This window comes from Mobula hypostoma, chromosome 12, assembly GCF_963921235.1.
Source record: "Mobula hypostoma chromosome 12, sMobHyp1.1, whole genome shotgun sequence".
In the NCBI taxonomy this organism is placed as follows: Eukaryota; Metazoa; Chordata; class Chondrichthyes; order Myliobatiformes; family Myliobatidae; genus Mobula; species Mobula hypostoma.
This window is the reverse complement of record NC_086108.1, coordinates 96,188,540-96,208,091: the sequence shown is the minus strand read 5'-3', so window position 1 is coordinate 96,208,091 and position 19,552 is coordinate 96,188,540. Positions and strand designations below refer to the sequence as shown.

Sequence of the window (19,552 nt, the reverse complement as noted above, 5' to 3'; positions counted from 1 at the left end):
TGACTCAGAGTTAAGCAATGGTTTACTTTTAAGATTTTTAACCTATTTAAAAATAATTGATCACCCTGCCCCTATTTGACATAGTTGATCCCCATCTTTGCCGTCTCTCACAGCCCTACACCCTCCAAGATGCCTATGCTTCTCCAATTCAGATCTTTAAAGCATCACCACATTCAACATGTAGACATGAATCTAGTTACGCTCTTTACATCTGTTTTCTTTTAGAGTGCTCCTTAAAATCTAACTCTATGAGTCTCAGTGGAGACCAGATTAATACTATCACTTAGCACATCAAATAGCTGATCTATTAATAGTTGGAAGATGTGTGTACTCAGAGGGCCTCCTCTCACAGCACAAGTTGTGGGTATCTAGGAGCTCTGACCCCAAAAGTTTTTAGAACACCTATGTGAAAAGTTATCTGAAGAAATATCACATTTGTGTGAAGTCACCCAAGTGGCAGAAACAAAAACAGTAAATGTAAGAGAGCAGTCCAGCTTATTAGGAACAGTCCAGGAATATCTCAAAGAATGACAAAAAAACAAAGTGAACTAGAATCCATTCCTCTGCCTATGATTTCAGCAACAGACACTGTTCGTCTACAACTCAATGGTATGTCTTTTTACTTTATAATAATTGTACCCGAGTTTTGGAAATAGTTTGTGTTTTAGAAATAGTTAGTCATTTGGAAATCTTTTATAAGATAGAAATCCTGTGAGTTTTAAATGTTCTAAAAATTTTATGAAAATTTAAGCATGTATCACCAAAAGTAAATGAACTGTGTTTAAACTACTTTGTTACCTGGAAGTATATCCTCCTTGGTATGTGGGTAGGCAGGAGGTTAACCTACCACTCAAATAGTGAGTACTTGCAGTTAAACTCGCCATGGAGGAAAAATAGGGAAGTGAACTTGTCTTTGAAGAGTAGGTGGTTACAGTACTTGTCCTTTAAGTGAGGACTCCCATAGTTCTCTATACTGGATAGGGCTTAAGACCTTCATTTGAGTTTAGACTTTGTGGTCAGCAAACCCAATACAATCACACCACAGAAACAGCTTCTTCCTAGAATAGGGAATAAATTCCTGGGCAGGTCAATGGAAGCAAAATTATGGAATAATTTACATAACATTTGAAATAACAGGAGCAGATAAAGAAACGCTGTTAGCGCGGGCAACTATTGTGTTTGTCTCTGGATAATTAATATGGATGAGTAATTTCTTTCATACAATGAGCCTTGAATCTTGAGGTTTTGTCTATCCTTCAATTTGTGGTCCACGACAGATAACTTAGCAAGATCACACCTATGCCTATGAACATCAATTGTGGGTGTCACTTGGTGCTGCTGACCAATTAATGGATATATAGCACATTGGCCAATTTACAGTAAAAAAAAACATGATCTCACCATTACTGCTACGGTACTTGGTTATAGATAATTGAAATTATGCCTCAAAATATTTCTGTGACAACAAAGACATTTAGTTTATTTGTTTTTTATAGCTTAAACAATACCAGGACTGTGACCGTTTTAATTATCCTTAATCTTTTTGGAAGAAAACAATTTTTTGGCAAAGACGAAAAGTTTTACAATGTTTAGATTTCTGATTTAATATATGTCATGATCTTTTTATGGCATTTGCATAGCAAATGAGTGGTCCTTATGTCTAGTCCTCCTGATGCATTATATACCCAGTGGCCACTTTATTAGGTACAGGAGTGGAACCCAGTGTGGTTTTCTGCTGCTGTAGCCTATCCACTTCAAGGTTCAATGTGTTGTGTGTTCAAAGATGCTCTGTTGTAACCACTGTTGTAACATGTGGTTATTTGAGTTGCTGTTGCCTTCCTGTCAGCTTGAACCAGTCTGGCCATTCTCCTCTCACCTCCCTCATTAACAAGGCAATTTCGCCCACAGAACTGCTGCGCAATGGACGTTCTTTTCTTTTCGCACCATTCTCCGTAAACTCTAGAAACTGTTGTGTGTGAAAATCCCAGGAGATCAACAGTTCCTGAGATACTCAAACCACCCCATCTGGTTCCAACAATCACTCCATGGTCAAAGTCATTTAGATTACATTCCTTCCCCATTCTGATGCTTGGTCTGAACAACAACTAAAACATCTGACAATGTCTGCATGCTTTTCTGCAGTGAGTTGCCACCACGGATTGATGGATTAGATATTTGAATAAATTAGGTGTGCAGATCTACCTAATAAAGTGACCACTGAATATGTGGGAAAAGTTTTTATTACTTCATTCAGATTGTGGAGATAGATTTTTAATGTTGAAGTACATTGCCAATATGTCTGCCATCAGGGCAAACCACTTTGTTAATGCTAGGATATTGGCAAAATATGTGGGTAAATAATGCCCAATTTTAAATTACAGATTTGGCATGATTACCAACTTTAACATTATAATAAAATTACTGAATAAAAGAACAATTCATTGTTCAGTGAGAGATGTAATAACATATGTGCAGTTGCAAAACATTTAATAATATGAATTTAGGGCACAGATGGTGTCAAAGTAGAGAGCAATGGACACATGTGTAAAATAGGCTATTGGGTAAACTAAGTAAACATGCTGAGAATCATTACGGCACAGAATGAAGTCATTAAGCCCACTAGCATATCAGCTGTTTGTAGAACAATCCTGTTCTTCACAGACCTGTCCAATTCTCCTCTAAAAGCTTTGACGAACTTTACTTCCACCACGCTTAAACATGAGCTTTAGTCATAAGCACTCCATAAATAATGAAAATTGCTACACATCCCTGCAGTATTTTTACCCCATCACTTTAAATTTGCAGTTCCCAGACCTTGCACAATTTAATTGGAACAGCATCTGCTTATCTACCTTGTTCAAACCCATGATGATGTTGTACATTGCTATCAAATTGACTCCAAACATTCTCTGCTGCAAGAACAGCTTGAGCACTCAAGTTTAATGGGCAAAGTCCCTCTCCTCTAGAAAAAAACACTAGTTATATCTTTTTCAAACCCTCTTTTGAATTACATACTTTTCCTAAAGTGTGGTGACTCGAATTGAATGTAATATTTCACTGGTGACTTCACCAGTTTTATAAAGAATTAATAAAAACACCCTACTTTAATACTCTATGCCTGTATTTCAGAAGCTCAGAATCAATATGCTTTAGAAAATACCTCATCAACATGTCCTATAAGTTTCAATAAGTAATGCAAAATTACACTGAGGCACTGCCATTCCTGCAGTTAATTTAGAGCTGTGCCATTTTGTCTGCATCACTCTCCTCAATATTTCTGGCAAAACGTACCGCTATTCCTTGATTTATGGAAGTAATGCATTCCTGAAAAAATTCTGTGATGTGACTTGTAATGTCATTAGATGACATCTGACACTGGAATTTCGGGATTGGTAATGTGGATCACATGTAGAACTGTCCTGTCAAAGTTAATGACTGACATGGTTTGATCAACACTGGGTAAAAAATTTGTGGGGTTTGTGCCTAAGAGGCAGGTGATATCTGTTCCAATTACTGGTCACATTGCTGCTTATCTGACTTCAATGACTTGTATCACAAATACATCCTGCTAGTTAGCTACACTCTGGCTTAAGAGTATGCCATGGGACAGAAAACCTGTCGAAAGTGGCGACTCCAACTTAGCAGAGCAGAAGAAAGTCTTCTTTAATTGCCATTTTGTGTCACCTCAGTCGTGCCCTTCTAAATCAAAATGTATATGTTATTCAACCTTCAAAACTAAACATTTGCTGCGCAAGACATAAGACACAGGCTAAATTTGTAAATACTTATAATTAAGTGATTATAACAAAAAATCTTTTATAAAAGAAATCTATTTTCTTCTTCATAATATGAGATTAATTTTATCTCATTAGCTTCTGCACTCTGTGCATAATAGCTTGCGGCTTAAAGAATACCACGTATAATGATTACTTAGTTTAAGTGGTATCATTAGCCCATACCTGGCATGTTCAAAGAAGACAAATTTGTTTTTGTGGGCATTCTGCATAACTAGATTGCGTGTCTGAAATATAATACATTTAATATAAATTTTGACTCAGCTAAACAAATCTGTTACTCATTCTAAGAAGTTGTTGAAATGATTCCAGCTCCCTTCAACCAGCATGGAGCACAAAATTATGAGTTTAACAAAGTGGTACTTCTCAGATAAAACTGAGAATGGTAAAACTTTATTCAGGTATCCTCCATAATTGTTTCTATAATATAATGTTTTATGGAGGAATTCAATTCTGGATCTGTTTAAAACACAACTGAAAGGTCCACCTTTGATTTACAGATAAATAATTTGGTGAAGGAAACAAACAACACTGGTGTTCCAGCAGGTTTGTCACCCAGCCAAACGTCTAGTGTGAAGCATCAATGCTCAGTGGTTTAACGGTTTTAGTCCTAGTCTAATGAAGGCCGACATTATGCAGTCTTATAGTAAAAAAAAACTAGAATCTGGCTAACTGAAATGAACATGGGAATACTTTAAAGCTGTGGGTAACGAAAAGCCCACGCTGAACACAGCAAGACATGGACAAAATCCAAGCTTAGGCTGATAAGCAGCAAGCAACTTTCAAATCATGCAAGCCCCAGTCAATGACCAAAGAAAGGAATTCATATCCATGACCTTATTATTCTTGCTCATACTCAAGGATCGCCTGCACCACCCATAACCCCTCCCCCCACTCAACTATCAATACCAAACAAACTCAACCAGGTCCTTGACCACAGTTCTTACTGCAAGTTAGATATTCCATGGTGGACTGGACATGTTCGGTTTCTGGAAAGTCCTTCCACCATCTGCAAAGTATCTTAATGATGTCTAATGGCTTAGATGAGAGCAGTTTTGGAACACTAACCAGGACAGAGTACTCTTGACTGGCAGTTCTATCAATTTAAAATTCATTTCCTCTATCATCAGAGTGACATGACTGCAGCGTGCATCATCTATGGGATGCAAGGCATCAATTTGTCGATGATTCTCTGACAGTACCTCCATATATTTTTTTAAATATACATAATTTTTTAAAATGCAAATACAATGTTTGTAGTACACTAGAAAGTTGTTGCAAAAACTTATTTATTTCTAATTTGACATACTAAAATGAAAGTTGCATCATTTTCTTATTATAGCTGCTGTCCATTGTGTCCACCAATAATTACAAGTGCTGCTGCAATGACATCTGTATGCTGGATTAAGCTACTTCTAGACCCATTTTATGATCCTAACCAAGCAGCAAAATTTTCAATACAAAGGGGAAAAGGCAACAGAAAGTAATAAATATTGACATAATAAGCATTGATAGCCCTGTTTAAGTGTCTTGGCCCACAACATCGACTGTTTGTTTCCCTCCATAGATGCTGCCTGACCTGCCAAATTCCTCCAGCATTTTGTGTGTTACTCAAGATTTCTAGCATCTGCAGAATCTCTTGTGTGTAAGCATTGTTATAATACTTCAACAATCTTTCAGAGGAAATATTTATATGATTTGTCTCTCGAATTGTCAAATCAGATAAGATTTTTAAAAAATCCTTTTTGCCTTTTTCATAAATGTTCATTTACATTTTCATGATGCCAATTTAATAACCTTAATCAAACAGTTATTTTCACACAATAGCCTTGATATAATGTCTAAAGTTAAGTTCGCATGTAAAGCAAACCAGGTTCAGCCTGACTAGGATGCATGGAAATTGATAGGTCATTGTCTATGACTAGGCCAAAAGCTGAACACTATTGTTTCAATTTATAGAAAGAAATCACTGCAAGGTGTTTGAACTCATCTCAACTTCAGTTTGGTATGTACAATGTAAAGCAGCAAACTGACTATAATTCCAGAAGATAAACAGAGAAAGGTAGGGATTATAAACACAAGAGATCCTGCAGATGCTGGAAATCTTAAGCAATATTTTCAAAATGCTGGATGAACTCAGCAAGTCAGGTAGCATCTTTGGAGCACAGTAAACAGTGAAAGATAGGGAATGGTGTCAAGTAGAACTTCTTACAAGTAAGAAGCAAGTATGATTATCGATAGTATCTTTTCAGGTGGTGTAAATAATAATTAGGGGATGAAAAGAAAATACACCAAAGGGTGCAGTAGCAACACAGCAAATAGCAGAAATGCCAAAAAAAATCAGTCTACTTGATCAGGTGCATTTGTATTCTGGCGCCATTCGGCCACAAATTCAATATCTATTTAAATTTTCCCCTATGGCTTTTCCTACACAACTTACCTGGAGAGTCTATTCCACATATTCAACACCCTTTACATCAAACACAATTTACATTAGAGGATCAGACACATCAAGGAAGATGCATAAGAGACAGTGTTTGTTTTTTTGCCCTTTTATATGTTTTTAACTGAACCTTTGATCAATAACTCTACTGCTAAACACAAGTAAGAAACTGTACTTGGACAGGGAATAGATAGCTAAGTAATCTATTATTCAGGTTTTAGGAGAAATGGCAGGTTAGGGATAAGGTGGCTATTTACAAGGAAAAGAAAGGATTCAAGATTGTTTATTTTCATTCTTTAGTACACAAGGATAAAAACAAACAAAATGTTTGTTCCTCCAGATACAATGCAGCATAAAAAACAGAATAAACATGAAACACAACAAATAAACAATCCTATAAAGCACAATGTTCAAGTAACTATGTAGCCATATGTACGCAAGATTAGCTTAAAGTGTGGAGTGTAAGTGTAAAGTGGCAGTTTATGGGATGGGGGGGAATGAAGGGTGCTGAGGGGCTGTGGAGAGGAGTGGCTGCTGTGAAAGTAGTGGTGGTGGGGACTGGTGGAGTGGGCTAATGGGTAAAAGTGTTGATCAGCCACCAGCAGCCCAAGAACTAATATAAGCTCTGCCAGTATTATGACAGCAAGGATGCCAGCTGTTTTTTGAATGCCAAGTAACTATTTAGTTGGCGAGGAAACAAATTCTGGAGCTGTCTGGATCATGACTCTTACTGAATTGATGTAGTGAGGAAGGTTCTATTTGGATATTTTCCATGTTTACCAAAAGGCTCAAAAGTCTGAAAACAAAGTCTATTACAGAGTTTTTCTGGCTGCTTTCTGTGTTCTCATCGGCTGCTGCACAGAAAGGAAAGAGATACGGTTCTTCAGATTTAGGTGTGCTATTCAAAGAAAACTAAAGAGAGACTGAAAACTTAAGCTATTATCCTGTACTTGTATAAACATGCGTACTATCTGGAAACTTAACTTGTGGTTCTTCCATATGCTCAGCTAAAATAACTAATTCTTCATTTCTGTGATTCCACGCCAGTCCTTTGGGCATATTGCCTAAAAGATTGTGGGTAGTGTGTCTGCATTAATTTTCCTTTCCGAGAACCTTCATCATGTGCACACAATTTACTATTAATGGGGATGTTTCCAGTATTTGCTTAATGGGACTACATCCAGATTCAAAGAATGTAGGTATTTTGTATATATATTAAAAAAAGAATAAACTACACCTGATTCAAATTCCATTCAGGTGCAGAGGTGTGGGAGTGTCTGTGCCTGTGTGTGTCTGTGTTTGTGTTTGTGTGGTGAGGGAAAGAGTTGAGAAGATGACCAGCTATGATATATTGTTGCCAAAGTGGTAAATAAACTGCTAAAGGTAAAATAGGGAATGTATGTCAACCCAGAGTGAATGCATGGTGTTAAAAATGTTCCTTATTAATTAGATTTGTTTTATAAAGTTCATAGTGCAGGACTTTTGATCCTAAACAGCCTCATGCATAATACAGACTCATTTGTATTCGGTGAACATTTTTTCTTCTTGATCACCAAATAACCTCCTGCCAAAAAGAAGGATTGAAAGCCAGATAGCTATGCTTCAATGTCAATTGAAGGAAACTTACATACTTCAACTACTAATGCCAATTAAAATGTACTTGGTAAAGCTGCTAAATTGAACAAAGGTCTGCAGAATTTGTTTGTCTGGACAACGTTTGTCTGAGTTAAGTGAAGCCCTGGATACTGAAAAATCACTTTTTGTACTCTTGGCACCCAAGTTCAGCATCTATCATAGCTAGACAGAGAATGAAGCTTATTATAGTCTCCCAAACATCTGGAAGAGCACCTTTGCAATTTGGCTAAGTTGGTAGAATTTTTCATTCTTGAAGTCATAAAGTTGCAGTGTCCGGACTTGGTTCTGGACATAGTCTAGACGTACACTTCAATTCAGTACCAATTTGCTCAGACATTGCAAATCCTAAAACGTAATTTTATGTTCTTACACAAAAAGTAGATTATTTGGACAACGTTTTCCACTTAAGCACCGTCAACAAAAACAGATTGACTAGTCAATGATTTCATTACTCTATGTAATACATTTTTAGACCATAAAACCATAAGACATAGTAGTGGAATTAGGCCATTTGGCCCATCGAGTCTGTTCCACTATTTAATCATGGCTGATCCATTTTTCCCCCCTCCCGGCCTTCTCCCCGTAATCTTTGATGCCATGTCCAATCAAGAACATATCAAGCTCTGCCTTAAATACACCCAATGACCTAGCCTCCCCAGCTGCCTGTGGTAATAAATTCCAAAAATCCACCATCCTCTGCTAAAGAAATTTCTCTGCATGTTTTAAATGGTCACGCCTCTATTTTTGTTTGCCAAGTAGAAACTTACATGGTCAGTGAACACATTTCAAGGCACATTCATTGACACAAATTGTGTTGAAACATCCCGACAAGAGTTAAAAGGTTCTGCATTAATTAGACTCTTAAATTAACTAAATATCTATCTTTAATTTTAATAATTCAATTGTTGAATAATTTTGCCTTCAAAATTTGTATCAATTTAAAACTTTGCATCTGACAAATTATTCTATTCGTCTTTATTGGGTCCAGAATTGTGAAATGGAATGACTTTAATTCTTCCAGGTATACTGTCTTCTCTGAGTATCCATTAATTCTGTTTGAACACTAGAAAATCTTAAACCAAACTTTAGATTGATTTGGATTTTTGCAAGTAATTTTTCTTTGTTCAATGGACAAACATTATTATAACTAAGCTACACCTCAGCCTTTTATTTTGAAGCCTTTAATTTTTAGGTTAGTATTGAAATAAAGAACATTAAAAAATTATAGAGGTAAAATATGGAAGTAAAAAATAGGAGGCCAAACTTCGTTGTATTTTGAAAAGAAAAGGTACGATTTCTTTTATGTTTAGAACATAAAACAGTACAGCAAAAGATTTTTCAATCCAAGATTTGGTACCAACCTATATTAACTTGCTCAATGATCGATCTAACCCTTCCCTAATGCAGCCCATAATCCACCATTTTTTCTTACATACATTTACCTATCTAACAGTCTTTTAAATTGTATCAGACTCTATCACCACCTTAGATTGAGATCATTAGCTTGTAATTTTGCATTGCAGAATTTTTAAAAATCAGAGGCTAACTGCCCAAAGATGTCAAATTAAGTACAGATTGGGAAAGTTTCTTGTCATTACACCAGATACAAAAGTTGATTTGAATAATGGTAAATATTTTCCACCGCCTTAATCATGGAAAACAACAAAGGCCATTTCTTTAAAAAAAAGATTTCTTTAAAACAATGCCCAAAAATATTTAGAACCATTTTAACATCTTTTTCTATCAACTTTCTTTATATCGCACACCATCTACTTTCTTTTTGCGTCTTGTTAACTGAGTCATATCAACTTACGTGGAACAAACGTTTTACTTCTGGTGCCAGCTGCTTTGCCTTTATAATCCAAGCCACAGGTCTTGGGGAATTCAACACAAATACCACAGACTTCTGATGGACTTCAATTGAGGAAATGGGTCTCAAGTTCAGTGTCACCTTTTGAAAAGAGTGAAAGAGAATAATTGTCATTTATTATAGCTAAAGTAGCCTTAAAATTATTGTGCAAGTTCATTTATTGCATAGTTTTTATGATTGTCTTTGCTGATGTTAGTCTTCAAACTATTTGCCATCTTTGTGAAAGGTTAGTAAATACACAGCCCCACATTTTTAAGAAATAATAAAACAACTGTTGTCTCTTTTTTTAAAAATTGTATTTGCTGCTATCTGTTAAAAGGGCTCATTAGTGAAGAAGATATCCCCAGCTTAACTACTTCAACTAGGAGTCAAAAAATGCTAGTGTAGAGTAGATGGAATCAGAAGCTTGGAAAAGATAGCATTAAACATTTAAAAGAATGGCAATCATTTTCGTAACTTATACTTTAAGTATTAACACAGCCGTAGTGATTTATAATAGTATATCTTAGTTAGTACTGCAAAATGTTTTTCATTAAACTGTGGTGACAAGAGTCAAAATTGAGAACATCCTCACACAGCGTGATTAAGCAGTCACAGGAACATATCTTTCACCTAACACCCAAAACTCATTTATCACTGCCTTTGATTGTGTCCTGCGCCATGTGAGGAACAGGACACCTGACCATTAACTCTCCACTCTCTCTCCAAAATCATCCTTATGAACCTAAAAAACAACTAAGTCTCAGCCACAACCTCAACGCACATCACAGCTTGGTGCCATCTTGACCGGAAGTGCATTAAAGACTAAATCATGAATAAATATAGTAGGGACTGATCACGGGTAACATGCTTGCAGTCATAAAAACACCATTACACTTTGCATGCTGTCACTAATACAATTTCAAAACCAACTTTCCATGCTCTTATGAGACACTGTCAAAAGAATTGATAAAATCAATGTAGACATCATCAAGTATACTGCCCTCAATCGCTGTTACTTCCTCAAAAAAAATAGCTAATTTATCTCTTCCTCTCTTTTTTAAACATTAGTAAACTGCTAACAGCCCTCAAATTTACTGGTGCATCTCCAGTAGCCAGTGGAATTGAAAAATACGTCAGAATCTCCATGATTTCTTTTCTGGTTTCTGGGGTATATTTAATCTGAGCAAAGCTATTTATTAATTTTCAAACACAGTAAACCCTTTAATCAATCCTCTTTTTATTACATTTATCCTGGCCAGTATTTTCACACTTGTCTTTCTTAACTATAACATTGGCATGCTCCCCCCTTTTTGTGAACATAATTGCAAAATTTTCACAGGAATGCCACCCACATCCTCTGCTTCCACAGATGGGTTACATTTTTGCTCTCTAAGAGGCCCTACTCAATCCTTAGTCATCCTTTTGTTATATTTTTCAAACTTGTTAAAAGTGTTTGGATTTAGATTTTCTGTGCTATTGCACATCAGTATTGTTTCATAAACAATAGAGATTCTACAGCTGATGGAAATCCAGAGCAACACACAAAATGCTGGAGGAAGTCAGCAAGTCATTTAGCATCTATGCAGGGGATACACAATCAACTTTTTGGGATGATCAGGACTGGAAAGGAAGGGGGAAAGACCATAAGACATAGGAGCAGAATTAGGCCACCTGGCCCATTGAGTCTGCTTTGCCATTTCCAATCTTCCACTCAGCTCCAATCTCTTGCCTTCTCCCCATATCCCTTCATGCCCCGACCAATCAAGAATCTATCAATCTCTGCCTTAAATATACATAAAAACTAGGCCTCCACAGCTGCCTGTGGCAACAAATTCCACAGATTCACCACTTGCTGGTTGAAAAAATTCCTCCTCATCTCTGATCTAAAAACAAACCCCTCTATTCTGAGACTGTGTCCTCTGGTCTTAGACACTCCTCTCCACATCCACTCTTTCACCTTTCAGTAGGTAGAAGCCCCCTTCTGGATTCTCCCTTCCTTTCTAGTCCTGATGTAGGGGCTCGACACGAAACACCAACTGTTTATTTCCCTCCATAGATGCTACCTGATCTGCTGAGTTCCTCCAGCATTTTGTGTGTTGCCCTTTTGGCTTCATACACTCTCTTTACTTTCCTAATCTCTCATTTGATTTCACTTTTACAAGATTTTTCCTTGCTTTTTGCTGAAAAAGGTACACTTGGCTAAACTGTGAAGGTATTCTACTACTTTGTGGTACTGCAGCACACCATAAAAAGTAAAGCTGCCTTACTGAGAATCTACTCCTAACATAGAACAATTTTGCAGCTGTCATGCAACAATTTATTAATAATTACCAATTTCAGTTATTTGCAGAAATTATTATGAGTGTCAGAGACAAAGGTCCAAGTTTTAGAACTGGTAATTTCATTCCAGCCGAGCTGTACAGTCAATACAAAATACGGTGTTGGTCACCTGGCACAGGCCCTATTGCTCTGCTGCTTTTACTGCTCCAATGGGAACTGCCTGAAAGGCCCCATTCATCCAGACAAGGCCCATCTTCTCAGATAACCACACTCACTGCCGATTAGATAATCAGAGAGAGCATAGTGCTCTGAAAATTCAGGGTTACAGTGATACCAGATTTTGCAATGCTTTCAATCCTATCACATACTTTCAGTAAACAATCTATCAGAAGATAGAAATTAAAATCCATTTAAACATTTCAATTGAAAATATTTATTTCACAGTACTTGACAGAAGGAAAACAGCATTACTGACCTTATCTGATGTAGTGAATTACTCAAATCTACAGAAGACTTAACCTTTGTGCCATTCACAAAAGGATATGTGACAATTTTGTGTAAACTCAAAATGTATTCTGTTTGTCTATCCTACTCAGACAATAGTAACAAAGTCAGAAAAAACATTTCAACTGAGGCCCCATAATAGACATACTTGATGTCAATAGGCCAAAGACAGCTGCACAAGTTTTGTTTCCCAGGAGACGATAGTTCCATGCAAGGCTGAGAATTGCCACAGCAACCGACTATAAAAACAATTCCCTGATTCAGGCCTTCAGGTTCTGCTAAAACAATTTGAATTGTATCACAAGACCAGAAAGAAATGTTGAAAATGATCAAAGTACACAGGGTCTTTAAAATGCCATTTTGTTTCTCCCACAAAGGTGACAATTCAACCTGGAATTGAGTTACAACAGATGAAAATGTGTGCAATCAATCTGTAAACTGATTGAACAGTTAATATTGTACGACTGCAGCAATAAACCACTCGATTGACCATTCACAACAACTACTCCAAATTTACATTAATCGAAGGGCTTGGAAGCATATCCTGAGTTATATCAGATTTCACTGCAACATAAGCTGTCTACACTTCAACAGCTGTTGTAAGCTGAACTACAAAAACTTATTTTCAGACAAATATTCCTCAGAAGTTATATGGAAGTAAAATGTTTTAGCTATGTGGTAATGATACAAAATAGCTGGCAAGTGAAAGTAGTAAGGTATTGGAACTTGCACCAGACTGGTGAAAAGTGTGGCAAAAATATTAAAACATGCTTTGTTCTAGCAAAATAAATAATCACTTTTTAAAGATCATGTGACGAATGTTAGTTGGTAACACCTACAGGAATACAAACAGAAATTGCCAACTACTTAAGTTAGCCAAGTCCTGATGAAGGGTCTTGGACCAAAATGTACACTCCCAATTTCTCTCCATAGATGCTGCCTGACATGCTTGGTTCCTTCAGTATTCTGTGTGTATCATTTTTGATTTCTAGCATCTGCAGAATCGCCTGTGTTTAAGTTGGCTTGATGTTTTTTTTTGTGCTGCTCAAGACTGCATGGTTAGGCACAGCTCAAATGGCATCTATAAATTTGCTGATGAATCGCAGATGGTGACTAGAAGGCGTACAGGAGTGAAAAAGATCAGCTGGTTGAGTGGTGCTGCAGCAACAGCCTTGCGCTCAGTGTCAGTAGGACCAAAGAAATGATCACAGACTTCAGAAAGGGTAAGACAAGGGCACACACACCAGTCCTCATCAAGGGATAAGTAGTGGAAAGAGTGAGCAAATTCAAGTTCCTAGGTGTCAATATCTCTGAGGATCTATCCTTTCTATCCTGGGCCCAGCATATCAATGCAATTACAAAGAAGGCAAAACAGCAGCATATTTCATTAGCAGTTTGAGGAGATTTGATATATCACCAAAGGCACTCATAAATTTCTACAGATGAACCATAGAGAGCATTCTACTAGCTGCATTACTGCAGAGGATCGAAGTACACTAGAGAAAGTTGTGAACTCAGTCAGCTCCATCATAGGCACTGGCCTCCCCAGGATCCAAGACACCTTCCAGTAGAGATCCTTCAAAAAGGCACCATCCATCATCAAGGACCCCATGAACCAAGACATGCCCTCTTCTCACTGCTTCCATCAGGAGTCTGAAGGCACACACTCAATGATTCAGGAACAGCTTCTTCCCCTCTGCCATCAGATTTCTGAATGGACATTGAACCCATGAACACTACCTCACTACTTTTCCCCCCTCTTTTTGCACTATTTATATAATTTAACTTTTTAAATATATAAATACTTATTGTAATTTACAGTTTTTTTTATTATGTATTGCAATGAATTTCTGCCGCATGAAAACAAATTTCACAACATATGCTGGTGATATTAAACCTGATTCTGATTCTGATTACAGTTTATCACCTACCAGTATTGTGTCAATGCTCTCCCTCCTTTTCCAGCATGCTGGAGAGGTTAATCCACTCTAGCCATCTCCTTATCTGTGCCAAAATTAGGCTTTGCTTCAAAAAGTTAGACTGTAGATGGACAGTCAAGCATAGTGTAAAGGCATGGGATTGCAAAGGCATGAGCTTGCTAGTGCCTGTGTTTTGTAAAAATAAAGCAACAAAATTGTCAGTGATATAAGCAGATAGAAGAATGGGCAATGAATACAATAAAGTTTATAAGGAGCCATTTAACTCGGGTTGAAAATGGTTTCAATATCAGTTCGCTTAAGAGTTGGAGAGTGGTAAAGAAATTGTATAGATTTAAAATTCTTGATGAACAACAGCATACAGCTTAAATCTTAGTTTTCTGCTGTTTCTTATGTATTTCTCTACTCTGGAGCAGGAGTGAAACGATTAACGCCTATATCAGTAGAATTTTCTTTAGGCTATTTATTTTTTCTCCATCTTTATTCTTTCTAATGTGGCCATCACAGTTGTGAGTAAAATTTTCATTTTGCTTCTCCGTGTTTCCACTCTTACCTTTATTCAGCCTCCCTCTTTAATTTAGTAGCCTGCTACTCAAATATTTAAGCACTGGTGTTTACCTTAGTCAACTATTTCAATTTTTAACATTTTCTGATCATTTTGATCTTTCAAAACAATGCTTACTAGCATGATTTTACTTTTTCTCTTCCTGCAGGAGCTTGGCATTTCTAGTCCAAAGAATAAATGTAAGATGATGCCACTCTCAGGGTGGAGGAGCAACACCTTAGATTCCAAACAAGAGAGAATCTGCAGCAGCCTGAAAAGCTGACTGTACTTCACGCCACTCCCCCCACCCCCATAGATGCTGCCCGGTCTGCTGAGTCGCTTCAGCATTTTGTGTGTGTTACACCTTAGATTCCATCTGGGTACCCTCCAATCTGATGGTATTAATATAGCTTTTTCCTACGATAAACAAAATACCACCCCCCCATTCCCCACTCTGACCTGTTGCTTCTTCTCACCTGCCCATTACTTTCCCCTGCGTCCTCTCCTTCTTCCCTTCTTCTTATGGTCCACCATGCTTTCTATCAGATTGCTTCTTCTCTGGCCCTTGACCTTTCCCATCCACCTGGCTTCACCTTTCACCCTCTAGCTACCCTCTTTCCCCTCCCCCCCCCACCTTCTTATTCTGGCTTCTTCCCCCTTCCTTCTCAGTACTGAAGAAGGGTCTCAGCCTGAAATGTTGACTGTTTATTCTTTTCCATAGGTTCTACCTGACCTGCTAAGTTTCTCCAGCATTTTGTGTATGTTGCTTTGAATTTCCAGTATCTGCAGATCTTCTCATGTTTAAGGTTATATTAATGATTGATTAAATTTTCATCCTTAGTATGGTTTCTTGCAATCTTGTGACTACTTTTAAAATACTGTAGATAATAAACTTTCCAATGTTCTTAGCTTTCCTGCCTGTGTCACAATTTATGTTCAAATCTATGCTAAATGTATAAAAATGGCCCTGATCTGGTAATAAACGTAGACTCCCAATTCCTTTTTAATGGGAACTATGCTTTGTTCAAACAACCACCTAACATTTGTAGAAATAAATTATTAATATGAATTAAATTTGAACTTCTGAAAACTTAAGATTTCCTACCAATCAATCCATCAATCTTGTCCAGTGGTAACACTTATAATCCATTCCTAATAGCACTGACAGTGCTGAATAGGCATAGACATAGATGGACATTCCAAAACATAAACATCTGCATCTGCCTGCACCCTCTTATATTCTCACCAATGGCCATTGAGATTTTCATGCTTATGCCTGTAGGCTTATCAAAGTTACTGGATAGTGAATTAACTCTTAAAGAACTGGGTGAAGCTTGACTGTCAGTCAACTGGAGAATTTCCCCATCAACAATCTTTTTAAAACTAATAATTTAACCTAATCTAAATCTAATCTAAATTGTGTGATAAGGAAACAAACCTGAATCAGTTCCTAATGTTGTCAGGTCATGCTTTACACATCCTTGGGATCAACAAGCATTTCTAGGGTCAATGTAGAATTGGGGACAGTGGCAGGCTGATACAGAGTCACAGTTAAGTGGAACTCATTTGACATAGTCAACTGGATGAGAAAGAAATTTATTCTAACAAGGTGAAAGTTCCAGGGATTTCCCCTCTGGCTTTGCTTTAAAGTGCATAAGGCTAACCAGGCAAGAATGAATGCTGGAAATTCTAACACAATAAATGTCATTTCACAATAGTGACATCATGCACCGAAGTTTCTATTCCATGGTCCCACTGAGCATGAATTCCCCATCAGAGGCACAAAAATTAAAATAAATATGTTTTGAAGAAAACAAAGGGAAATATATACAAATTATTACAATTATTTGGCTGTTTGTTCCATTGGGTCCAGCCTACTTCACGCCAGTCCAACTTACCACCCCCACCTCTAGCCTTGCAATTTACTGTCTCTCAAGTACCTATAATTTCTTTTCTCATTATTTTGATGGGAACTTCACAGTAGCCAGTTAAGCTTAAAAGAATTCACTTCATATTTTTCTTCTGTGTTAAATACATAGTGTTAATTAATTTATTTTTATAACTATTTTCTGAGGTACATTCTTGATTAGTATTGCTTCCAATAAAAAGGCATTTTGGCAGTTTTTAAAAACTCACTTCATATGTCTGAAAGATACAATAATTTTCACTATATGTATTACAAATTCAATGCTGAATCTACAGTTACAAGGAAAAGTGAATGGTACCCTCCACCTTGCTGTCAACCTTCATAGTACTCTGCATTTGAATGTGTCCTTGCATCACAAAACACCTTTCTCTGGCAAATTCAAAATACCAAAACATACTTAATTCTCTTTGAGACATCACTTTCAATTCTAATAATTATTTTTGGCTTGGTATCAGACAAATACTTAACATACTCACAAGCAATTCACTGCTCTGATTCCTTCTCTGAGATAGTAACCCATTTAAAATAAACAGGTCAATGCTTGCTTTAAAAAAATGCAGACAGCCATCTTATCAACTGATTATTCATTTAACTGTTGATGCCTCTGGTAATTTCCACGGTAAAATTATTTGCAAATCCCTTAGGTTGATATGTCTGACTGAAATTCATGGTATTATTAAAGGTTCAACATGAAAATTCATGCTAAATTAATCCAAGTTCAATGAAACATCATCTTAGGTCTCAGTGCTTGTCATAGCTTGAAATATGAATTAAAACCATGCAAAGCTACAGGAAATAATTCCTTTGATAATCAAATGCATTTTAAAAAAATACAAAAATATTTTATTATTGAGTGTAACTATTGTATCTGTAAGGTAATATGTCATTTAATACTGAAATGTGAATAATTAGTATTTACTACTGATGTTTTCTGAGGAGCACAAAGTTACTAGTTTGAATGCATAGGATTCAAGGCAGACTGGTAAACTGGATCCTAAGTTGGCCTGGTAATGGAAGGCCAAGAATGATAGCAAATGGTTGCTTTTCAGATTGGTTATCTCTGACCGAGGGTATACAACAAGGATCTTTGAGTTTTGTGTTAATATATACTGTATATTAACAACTGGGACATGAATGTAGGAGGTATGATTACTAAATTATCAAATAACTCAAAAATTAGTGGCATGACAGGGACAAAGGAGGTTGTCAAATGCTATAAATCAGGATATAGAATGTTGGGTGGAGCAATGGCAAAAGGAATTTAATCCCAACAAGCGCTAGATGATTCATTTTCAAAAGTCAAATAAAGGCAAGACTTACACAGTGCCTAACGGAGTGTTGGTGAACAGAGATCCCTAAGGTACAAGTACATAGTTTCTTGAAAGTGGCAACAGTTTGATAGGGTGGTGAAGATAGCACATGGCAATGCTTGACTTCAATGAATGTAGCATAGAATGCAAATATTGATGTCACGTAGCAACTCTACAAAACATTCGTTAAGCCACACAAGAAAAATTGCTTGCAGCTCTGGTCGCCACACTCAAAGAAGGATGTGACTGCGCTGCAGAGGATGCAGAGGAGATTTACGAAGTGTTGCCTGGACTGGAAGGCCTTCATAAGAGGAGAGATCAGATAGTGTTTATGTTCCCCGGAACTAAGTAAGAAGAGAGGTGACCTGATAGAGGTATATAAAATTATGAGAGGCATAGATAGGGTAGATAATAAGAGTTCTTTTCCTATAGAAGGGTTGGGAAACAGCTGAGATGGCATAGGTTTAAGGTGAGAGGGAGGAATTTTAGAGTGAATCAGAGGGTGTGGCTGGTATCTGGAACATTTCCAGGGCAAGCAGTGAAGACAGATGTGATCACAATATTTAAAGGCAACAGGACAGGTATTTGATATTCAAGACCAAGGCTACAGATCTAATGAAGGCAAATTAGATTAATATCGGCAGGCACAATTGTTGGCATGGATGTAATGGTCTAACAGCCCCTTTAATGTGCTGTACAACCCATGACTTTAAATACGAAGCATATTATTCAATTCAATATTCAAAGAGTTTTCCTGCATAGATGTTATGTAGTTGATTGTGATCAATGACAAAAATCGATCGTGAAAACACCATTGCATTATTAAGTAATTTTAATCATGAATTGTACATTTAATAGTTATATATTTTCTAAATTATCATTTTTTTTTCACCTGATAAAGATGTATTAAACTTCTCAGTTTACTCAAATGCACTCCACTGCTTTGGATCTACTAGAAACAGACTCAGCTAAAATTAATTTTTTGTGAATATTCTATCAACCCAAGCTGGATATGTTGGGAATATGCAACAAGTCAGGAAGCAACTGTGAAGAGTGGAAAAGAGATTTTATGTTTCAGCTCTAAATGGTTTCAGCATTTCTTGTTTTTACTTCATATTTTGCACATCTGCTTTTTGAATAAAACTATTTCCTTGAGAACACAGTCTCCTACAGCTATTCTGATACCGTCTCTTCTCATCATACCCTTCTCAGTTTCTCTGCCTCCATCCAACACCACTGCTTTTGAGGCGCCAACATTTTGCATCAATTTTGATTTCTCCTCCACTACAGTTGAAATTCTGAATCCTGTCGGTATCATTTCCTAAC

At 36.9% G+C, this 19,552-nt stretch overlaps 1 protein-coding gene across 3 annotated transcripts in view; it reads right to left on the bottom strand.

Moving 5' to 3' along the window:
- tgfbr3 (transforming growth factor, beta receptor III) overlaps positions 1 to 19,552 on the bottom strand; it is a 165,064-nt gene that overhangs the window by 75,327 nt on the left and 70,185 nt on the right. For all 3 annotated transcript variants that reach the window (XM_063064667.1, XM_063064666.1, XM_063064668.1), the window contains exon 4: positions 9,686 to 9,823. In XM_063064667.1, coding sequence (XP_062920737.1) covers positions 9,686 to 9,823 — 138 coding nt within the window. The remainder of the gene's footprint in view (positions 1 to 9,685; positions 9,824 to 19,552) is intronic.